Below are 9425 nucleotides of genomic sequence, written 5' to 3'. Positions count from 1 at the left end.
TGTGAAAAACAGAGAGTGCAATTAAATTTATTCATTGTATAATTTGTATACACGTTATTTGTATATTGAAGGAAAACACGTAATCTTCAAGATCATGAGAAAGTTATTTCAAAATAATCCATCGGTCTTTTAAATTCTGAGGCTGGAAAATAATGAAAAACAATGAGTTGAAAATGACATATACGACAGATTTTTCTATGGGATCTTATTTAAAAATGTCCGTTGAATGTAGAAGTAGATCCATATTTTCAAAACTAATCGTTTGTTTATAATATTAAACGAAACCATGACTGTGATAATATACAAATATGTATAACCATCATTCTCCAAATGTGATATGAACAATTTCCGACAGAATAGAGTACACTCTATTTAAAAAAAGGCGAAAAGTATTACGAAAACAATTGTACAGTGTCACAAAAACATGAGTGTTCTCAACTTATCCGACGAAGATTTGGCAGAAAAATTTCGCCATGAGTTTTCGGAACAATTCAACATATTAGTTCGAATGCATCTTTCCTTTGTGTTAGATTTAAATACAGAAGAAAATGAAAATTTCAGTGAAAAATCCAAAAACAAGAAATGGAAACTTGTCTCCTTTATGAAGAAATCAAAATCAACAGATACTCTAGAGTGTTTTCCATTCATTCAAGAAAGGATATGTCAAGTTAATCAACTGATTGAATTTTTGAAGAAAGACCAAAATTTAAAAATTGAAGGGATCTTCAGAAGAACAGGATCATTGAATCGTCAAAATGAGCTAAAATCCTTATTAAATCAAGGTGTAATTATTGATATTGAAAAAGGAAATTTTAGTGTTCATGACTGTGCCTCAGTACTCAAAGTTTTTTTATCTGAACTTCCTGAACCCTTATTAACTGAGTGCTACTTTCCAGCTTACTGTCAAATAGCAGAATTATGTGGTATTATTGAAAAACCAACTCAAGAAGAAAAATTATTAGAGGCTCTACAATTGATTCTACTGCTCCTTCCAGCTGAAAATCGGGTGTTACTAAAAGACATTCTGAATCTTCTACATTTGACAGCTTCTTATGAGTATTCGAACAAAATGTCTCCTGACAATTTAGCAACTTTATTCACTCCACATCTGTTATGTCCAAAGAAATTATCTGCTGAACAGTTACATTCGAATTCTCAAAATTTATCTGGTATAATAGCATTTATGATAACTCATAATAGTGAAATTTTCAAAATACCACAAAAACTAATAGTAGATTTTCGAGTACGATTTGAAAAAAGGATATTACAACCCAAATTGTGTATGAATGAATCAGTTAGTGATCAGAATGCTGCAAATACAGTATTTACTTTCATAGATAGAGAACTGACTGCAAAAGAAAATGAATCTAACTCTACTGAAACGGCTGTGGCTCAACTTTACGCTTATATCCAAAGTTTACCTGAATCATCCAAAAAAAAGAAATTAGTGAAACAATTTAACAAGGAAAATGGTCATGGAACTCCTTTGCAAGTTCTAAGAAGTAGCGCACCAAAGAGTAAAAGCATAGGGGACTCTATAAAAAAACACATATTGAATAAGAAGCTTATGCGTACTATGAAAAAACAGAATCTGTCACAACTGAGGTCTTCAAGTGAAGAAGTTCTGAACTCTCCAGCACAAGGTATTTTATCAAGAGCTAGGCTCTTTTGCACAAACTGTGATACTAGTCCTGACAAGGGTAAAGAAGTTAGATCTAAATTAACCAATAACCAATCAGATGTTTCTGAATCTTTGCCTGATCATGAACATTTACATAAAAGTTTTTCTGAACCAGATTTAATTAATGACAATGATGGCCTTCTTAATAATTCATACCTAACAAGTACACCAGCATGTTTTCCTCTCTATTCATGTTTTACTCCGGATGGGTCAGATAGAAAATCAATGTCTCCTATTACTAGATCTACACAACGCATGACCCTTGCTATGCAGGAAACCATGATGACACCAAGAAGTCGAAAACCTGTTCTTTTAATTTCTGGAAATAACATTAATCATCTCCCTAAAATTGATTCTATCCACACAATAGATGATGAAAGTACAAAACATGAAACTCAAAGTATTAATGATGAGAAACAAGGATCTAATGAATCATTATCATCAACCTTCCGTGAATATTTGAGCTCCCGTGATATTCTTACTTGTTCAGGTTCACCCAAGGACTTGAGTTTTTCAAGTAGGACTGACGATTTTATTTCTGATGATTTAGAAAACTTATCAGATAGCAAAATGTCAGGTTCCTTGCTTGATTGTCTGAATGGAGAAGCACCTGAGGGTGATGTAGAAATGGACACATCAGAAAGTAAAGAAAAACAATTTGTTCTTAAACCTAGGCAATTTGACAGTAATGGTCAACCAATTGTATTTGAAACATCGTTTTAGATTTTCTGAAATAGAATTGTTTCTGTTAAAATAGAATATACATATTTTATACTATTTTTATATTTAAATTCAATTCTCCAATATTTGCTGATTGAAAATAGAGAGAAATCACCAATTTGAATTCTCATAAATATGGCAATGAAAAAGCTTCATCTAAACCTAAACTAACGATATTAACAGTAAAAATTCATTATAAACACTAATGAAAATTGGTAAAAGAATTATAGTCAGCGGAACTATCGCGGCAGGTGTTAATTTTTTAAACATGACTAGATAAAGCGATAGAATCAGTTCTAGGGATGATTAATATTTTGTTATTAATTCACTTAATTATAACGAGCGTTCAAATAAATTCGTGGTCAAGAGTGCTGTGACATTCTACTGAGTTGAAGTTTTGTGTACAAAAGTTCTGCGCAATAGATTGGCACAGCACACTAGACCACGAATTCAAATGAACGCTCATTAAATTACTTAATACATATCCTACATCTACTAAAGAATCCTATTTGCAATAATTACAAAGGATATTCTCTAATAATCGTACTTTTCAAAATGCTATTGACTTTAAATGTAATTCTAGTTCTGTTTTACACAAAATTTAGATTATGCTGAGAAAGTTGATATATTCTTTTGTATTCTATCAATTTTTGTTTTTTTTTAAGGTTTAATAACTTACTGTTTGGATCCTAGTTTGAATAAAAAACCTTTTTTTTATTTTTTGCCAATACTGATCCATTGAAAGAGTTTTCACTGGAAGAAATATTTATTCCTTAATATTCAACCAAATGAATATTTTTGTTGGCAACTATTGGAAAATTCGTTGATTCCAAATAAATGTGAATCATTTATTGTATTATATTATTTTATCAATTTGAAAATTTTTCATCAAAATCATTTATTTATGAATTTTTCAATATATTTTTGGTTCTTATTCTTGATGAATATTTAATACATACTATAAATGCAACTAGATCATATAATCCATTATTTCAGCTGATCAAGCTAACAAAACTTGTTTCTCCTCAATAAACTGTGCTCCTCTTAAATATTTCGCATTTTCATTGTCATGATAAATTATAATGTACGTTTAATAACTTCATTTAATTTTCAGCTCATTATGGCAGCTGTAATTTAGACCCTTAAGATTCGTGATTATCAGTATTCACATACATTAAGACTGGAAAATGATATCAAAGTTGAAACCAGCAGTTTACGTCAATTATTATCATCCCAACTCTTCTAGTCCTCCTATGAGACCTCTCAAGCACAGTGCAAATTAAAAATTTATAATATAGATTTTGTTACCAATGTATAGTAAAAATATACTTTTTTATTTTGATTAGTTTGAGTTGACAAACATCTCCATTGTTAACTACAGAGGACTTACTTGAGGCAAAATAATTTTTGCATAAGAAGTATAATATAGAACCTTTACAAGTAGTATAAGGAATAGATGATTTTTTAAAAAATAGAATAGTATTTTCTATGCGATTTTTCATTTTTGATAATAATCACTGAAATAAAAAAATGTATATTGGTAGACATTTATTGTCTCAAAATTAAAAGCTACTAAGAATGTATCACAGATTGAAAATTTTTCATTGTAGAGAAGGTGAAAGATTTCTATCCAAAGCTTTTCCAGAAGGTTTCAATTTCACAACTTCTGTAGAATTTAATAACGCTTCATCACTAAGTAAACGTTCACCTCTAGACTCTTTGATAGATTCTGAAAATCAAAACTTAATGTTGGTCATCGATTTATTATATTTACATTAATTTGAATTACCATGGTATGGAGTATATTTATCAGAAAGCCAATTTTCTAAATTATAACCTATAAATCCTACGACTCCCGCAAAAGGTAATGTAATATAAGGAGCATATCGGCTCGCAACTCTCATTAGTATAGGCCACATTTTTTTAGATATAAAATAGATGATATAATTGCCTCATAACATCATAAACCTGAATAGAAATATTTTAAAATATACAAATCTCAAATCAATAACTCAATAACTAACATAGATCCAGAGTCCCTACATAGACCTTCAATATTTATTTTTATGGTACCCTTAAAATTTATGTGGACTACGTTTCCATCTATATTGCCAGCCAAATACTTGGATTGTATTTTTGAATCATATGCGGAAGCAGAACAGTAATCTCACAGATTGAGATTACGGATAACATTATCCGTTATCTGTGAGTAATCTTCTTTCATTTCTATAAAACCAACTGATAAAAAGTAGTTTTAAAAACTTCAGCGGTTAAGTTTTTTGTTTCTCGAAGGAATGTAAGAGAATGTAATTGAAAATTACAAATATTTATGCTCTCAACTCTGAATGTATTTCATGATATTAAAAAAGATGCGGAAATAACTCATAATTTATTGTCTACCACTAGTTGATTCAACATTTGCCTTCTTGATATTATTTAAAAAAAGAGGTCTTTGAAAGACAAATTCATTGTCCTTGTATCTTATAAGAATTTTCAGATGGTTTTATCTTCAACTGAACCTATGAAAAATCTTCTAGATAATCTTTTTTTTTTAATAAAATATAACCAAGGCATTGTATACCATTGTAACTTCTACATCAAATTATAATAAAGTAATCTCAGTAAGCCGAGAAAGGGGTTGGTTTTTCGCATAGAGCCTATAGCAGCCAAATTGTTTAGTCCACCTCTGACTTAATTTTTCAAGTCAGCTGATTTTGGCAACACCATTTCAATTAAAGCATCCACCAGGCGGACCGGGCGCAATTGCATGTACATATTAGAGGGTGGATTTATCCAGTTTCTGCATTTCTGGTTTTATCCAGCCCGTCTGGATGTGTAATTACTGTTAATTTATTTCGTGAGGAGAACACAGATTACTACTACTCAGTACTGTATTAGTATTTATTCTAAGCGAAGTCTATGTGCTTGGTGTGATTTTGTTAAAATTCGAAAGCAGTACGAATATTAGTATTACCGAATAAACCAGTTCATCTATTATATAAATGAACAAATGGGCAATGTTTGTCCCTCACAGAATTTGAGAAATTGCACTGTGACGTGATCTGGAAATGCCTAACTCTGTGGTTTTCCAATCGATTGCGCGTCAAAATCTGGATAAAATAAAATATCAATGTCAAGTTTTATCCGTCAGACACCGTCACCTATGTTTTCTTTTCACGTTTTATTAGGTAGTAATCCATGGTAATCTTTAGATTATTTATAATGAACTGAGCGTTATGATATTACGAAGATTTAGTTTTAGTCATTTAAAGCCAGAAGTCTGATTATTGTGAATTTTGATAGTTATACTCAAAACTGGCCTTATTAAAATAAGTTTAGATTCAATAGTGCTTTGTCTGAAATTATGGATACAAAAGGAGAAATCGATCTAAGTGGTAAACTTATCATTAAAGTTCAATTAGAAAACGATATAAGAAGGATTCCTATACATAATGAAGCAATTACCTATGATGAACTGGTGTTAATGATGCAAAGGGTTTTTAGAGGAAAACTAACTGCTTATGATGATATTACTCTTAAATACAAGGATGAAGGTAATTATATCAAGTCATTAATCAATTGTAATATGATTCAATATTAAAATAGGATATATAGTGGAGTAGATCATTTATTTGTTTATACCTATTAAATAGGAATCTGATTTTGTATTTGAATTCTCCAGTAATACTCAATTAGATGCAGCTGCATTTAGTCTATTCATTCTTTTCTAGCACTAATAAGGAACATTTTCATCTACAATTTGCTTTATTAGCTATATATTTTGCCAGTGAACCTGGAGATCACTATTTCAGAGCAAAATACAGTTACTCCATATGAAAACAGTGATTATGTATGTGTAATGTTTTTGGTTTGAAACCAATGATTTGAGTTTTTTTATTACTTGTTGACAATAATTATTGTCAATTGAAATTTACTTTTCACAGTTCTAATGATGAAAACCCAAATAATTTCTTATCAAATAGACTTTTCACTATATATTCAAAAACACTATCATTATTTGCTCAACCATAGACTAGAATCAAAAAGTGCACCATTGAAGTGAAAATCAATGTGTAATTTCGATTTGAATGGATTTAACTGAAAATATAGATATTTTTTTCAGCATGATGTGAAGCGATTTCATTCATGTAAATCCATATAATATTTTTAGATGGAGATTTAATTACCATATTCGATAGTTCAGACTTATCCTTTGCTATTCAGTGCAGCCGAATCTTGAAACTGCAGATACTGTTGAATAACAAAAAAGAGAATAAATTGAAGATCTTGTCCCATGGAGATATTAACAATATTAAACAACAGCTGAGGAATATAAGAAATGAAGTCAATACAATTCTGGAGAACCTAGATGAATCTGTGACTACCTCAATCTCAACTACTGATACGAGTAAGTTTTCTATAATTGGTTGATGAATAGTATTTGAATTATTGAACTATTTTCTAATAAGTTTATTTCTCCTCAGAAAGTGTAGAATCTTCCAGTAAAGATAATCAGCCATCAATAAATTCATTGAACAAAGTGAATTCGAGTGAATTTGATCCTTTACAAGAAAGTAAGAGTCAAAAGAATGGTAATGCTTTAGAGGCACCTAAGGAAAATGCAAAGAATCAAGCATCTAATACCAGCAATGAAAAACCCGTTTCCAGACCTCAGTCTGTGCCAAGTATGCAACGCGAGGTGGTGGCTGTATCTGCTGCTAGCCAACAAGTGAGCGATTATTACAATAGGAATCCACCAACTTCTTATGGTCAAATTCCTTATGCAAGTGTACCATATCCTCCTCAACACTATGCATATTCTGCTGCTGCTGGGTAAGATAAATTACAGATTACTTCAATATTAATTCAATAAGTACCTTTAAACTACAAATACGATTATATACTCTTTTTTTCTTCAAATCTACATATTCATCAGTAATCCTCACCCTTGACTTTTGAACGACTTAGTTACACTGTGAACAGTCATTAGTTCTTCAAAGGAGGCTTTCTTATACTTATATGAAATAATGAGCTTCTGTTATGCATCGAGCTAGAATGTTTGCAATAATGAAATCACTAGGTAGATCTTATCAGTTGAGTTTTGAGTGGTGGTGGCCGTAGATGTTTTTTTCCAGTATTTTTATATAATTTCGATGATTCTTAATATGATTAATTCAGTTTGTCATTCAGGTACACCCAGCAAGTTGATTCTCAGGTGCCCAATTCTGGTGCTTATACAACTCCACCTCAAGGTGGTTTACCTTATTCAGGTCAGCCTCAGCAATACAACAATCCAGGAATATATCAGCCAGGACAACCTAACCCATATTCTAAGACTTACACTCAACCTTCATCTCAACATTTTCTTCCTCCTCGTCAATAAATTAGATAATTCTCCAACTTCAAGGATGCAATTATCTTGAGGATGGGCTACAAATAATCTTATTTGGAGTTTCCGAATCAATCTCAAAATAATTTTGTGATCAAATGCATTAAAATTTAAAATGAATCGTTATATATTTCCAACATAATAAAACAATTTTTTATGGAATTCTATAGACGTGATTTGATACAAAATTGTTTATATTCATTTTAAAGGCAATATTCAATTAAGATCGTTTTTTACTGTTTTAATATCTTAGAATATTTAGCTGGAAGCATACAGTGTCAAACAATCAAAAGCAGATTTAGGTAGAAAAATTATTAATTGTTGTTTACAAATTTGAGTTGATATGAATTACGAATATTGCATATTAGTAGTTATGATTGCAGTAGTTCATTAATGTAATAAGTTTCAAAAACAGATCAGTATCTATGTAATCCAATTCTAAACATGTAGCCCAATGAAATGAAAAACCAGAAATATGATTTTTTTCAATATAAACGAAACTCAGTACAAAATTTTCAATGATTTAAATATGGAATTAAACTTACATAGTAGTGGTAGTCTTTAGAGTATTTCTTGAAGTGCAGAAATTATTTATATCAGAATCAGTATGAGATTTGAAACTTTCTCTATATTTCTTCAAATTTGGCTGCTGGCAGATAAAACCTTTTGGTGTATATGAATTTTAAGATCACTTTTGACTGATTAGTAGTAGTAATCAAAAGAATTGTTGTGATAAACTTGTTTGAGTATGCTGTCAGCTATTTCCAAAGCATCACAATGACTGATGAATCAATAAGATATTTGTAAAAATTCACAAATTACTTTTTGAAAATAAGTTTTAACAAGTATTATTGTTAAGTTGTTTCATGACCAATAAAAATAAACGTGAATAGTTCCGTTTTTTTGTAGTTTATGTTATCCCAAACTTTTTGTTAGGAGTTGATTTCTTACCAGGTCAGATCAATTTAAAGGAAATAACATTCTTAGTTGCAGAATAATAATTTGGAAAATTACTGTTCATATATGGATCAATATGAAAGAAAATTACCTTATGTTAAGATAAATCAAACATACGACAACAAAATATATAGTAAAATTGGCGCATTGTATTGAAATCTCAGCATATTACTTATTTTTAAAGTGTTGCAACAATAGTTTATAGTTTCGGCATAGGTATTCTTTACGTGAAATATTACTCATAAATCAAAGAAATTCCAGAAATAAGCGAGCTATATTGAAACATCCATTCTGAAAATTTTAGAGTACTGCCAAAACCGCACTAAAAACTTTTTTAACCAATTATTAATAAGGTTAATTATGTAGATAAAAACATAACGAGTATAATGCGAATCCATGGTCAACAAATTCTAAATCCGTCTAGTTTTTCAAAAGAAAAGAAAAAATGGCTTCAAAAGAATTGATTTAAAAGAAATCAATTATCAAATTATTATTCATGTAATTTTTTCGTTGAGGATACTCAACTTGGCAAGTGACATACTATGAAAACACAGAATGACGTGATAATTTCGAAACAATCAACCCTATTTTGTAACTCTAATAGAAACGAACGAATTTGATCGTAATCTGAGAAAATGTTTCACTTCTATTGCGTCCAAATTAGGCGTTCTATAACCA

The 9425-nt window shown here is 30.2% G+C and overlaps 3 protein-coding genes across 7 annotated transcripts; 2 read left to right on the top strand and 1 right to left on the bottom strand.

Annotated features, from left to right (window-relative positions):
• Positions 1-113: 113 nt before the first annotated feature.
• LOC123672144 (rho GTPase-activating protein 19-like) lies at positions 114-2458 on the top strand. Its single transcript, XM_045606135.1, has one exon. It carries the CDS (start codon positions 425-427, stop codon positions 2402-2404), a length of 1980 nt encoding a protein of 659 aa, XP_045462091.1. The 5' UTR covers positions 114-424; the 3' UTR covers positions 2405-2458.
• Positions 2459-3936: 1478 nt separating this feature from the next.
• LOC123672146 (small integral membrane protein 12-A) lies at positions 3937-4602 on the bottom strand. Of its 3 annotated transcripts, none has more exons than XM_045606143.1 (3): positions 4445-4602; positions 4191-4369; positions 3937-4130 (listed from the first exon to the last, which is right to left on the bottom strand). In XM_045606143.1, exons 2-3 carry the CDS (start codon positions 4318-4320, stop codon positions 4003-4005), a joined length of 258 nt encoding a protein of 85 aa, XP_045462099.1. In that variant the 5' UTR covers positions 4321-4369; positions 4445-4602; the 3' UTR covers positions 3937-4002. The 3 variants fall into 3 exon arrangements, with proteins under 3 accessions (XP_045462099.1, XP_045462098.1, XP_045462096.1); XM_045606142.1 differs by having other exon boundaries at positions 4426-4589; XM_045606140.1 differs by lacking the exon at positions 4445-4602 and having other exon boundaries at positions 4191-4419.
• An 888-nt stretch (positions 4603-5490) lies between these two features.
• LOC123672145 (protein TFG-like) lies at positions 5491-8690 on the top strand. Of its 3 annotated transcripts, XM_045606138.1 has the most exons (5): positions 5491-5602; positions 5658-5955; positions 6573-6809; positions 6886-7234; positions 7580-8690. In XM_045606138.1, exons 2-5 carry the CDS (start codon positions 5766-5768, stop codon positions 7782-7784), a joined length of 981 nt encoding a protein of 326 aa, XP_045462094.1. In that variant the 5' UTR covers positions 5491-5602; positions 5658-5765; the 3' UTR covers positions 7785-8690. The 3 variants fall into 3 exon arrangements, with proteins under 3 accessions (XP_045462094.1, XP_045462093.1, XP_045462095.1); XM_045606137.1 differs by having other exon boundaries at positions 5509-5955; XM_045606139.1 differs by having other exon boundaries at positions 5513-5955; positions 7592-8690.
• Positions 8691-9425: the final 735 nt, after the last annotated feature.

Source organism: Harmonia axyridis, chromosome 2 (assembly GCF_914767665.1).
Source record: "Harmonia axyridis chromosome 2, icHarAxyr1.1, whole genome shotgun sequence".
NCBI lineage: Eukaryota > Metazoa > Arthropoda > Insecta > Coleoptera > Coccinellidae > Harmonia > Harmonia axyridis.
The sequence above is the reverse complement of the archived record's forward strand: the minus strand, read 5'-3'. Positions and strand labels throughout refer to the sequence as shown.

Excerpts from the sequence above, each read along its gene's own strand:
- LOC123672144 (XM_045606135.1), top strand. The coding sequence starts at position 425 with ATGAGTGTTCTCAACTTATCCGACGAAGATTTGGCAGAAAAATTTCGC.
- LOC123672146 (XM_045606143.1), bottom strand. The coding sequence starts at position 4,320 with ATGTGGCCTATACTAATGAGAGTTGCGAGCCGATATGCTCCTTATATT. Across the intron at positions 4,131-4,190 it reads TAAATATACTCCATACCATG|AATCTATCAAAGAGTCTAGA; the intron begins GTAATTCAAATT and ends TTTGATTTTCAG.
- LOC123672145 (XM_045606138.1), top strand. The coding sequence starts at position 5,766 with ATGGATACAAAAGGAGAAATCGATCTAAGTGGTAAACTTATCATTAAA. Across the intron at positions 5,956-6,572 it reads TCTTAAATACAAGGATGAAG|ATGGAGATTTAATTACCATA; the intron begins GTAATTATATCA and ends TAATATTTTTAG. Across the intron at positions 7,235-7,579 it reads GCATATTCTGCTGCTGCTGG|TTTGTCATTCAGGTACACCC; the intron begins GTAAGATAAATT and ends TGATTAATTCAG.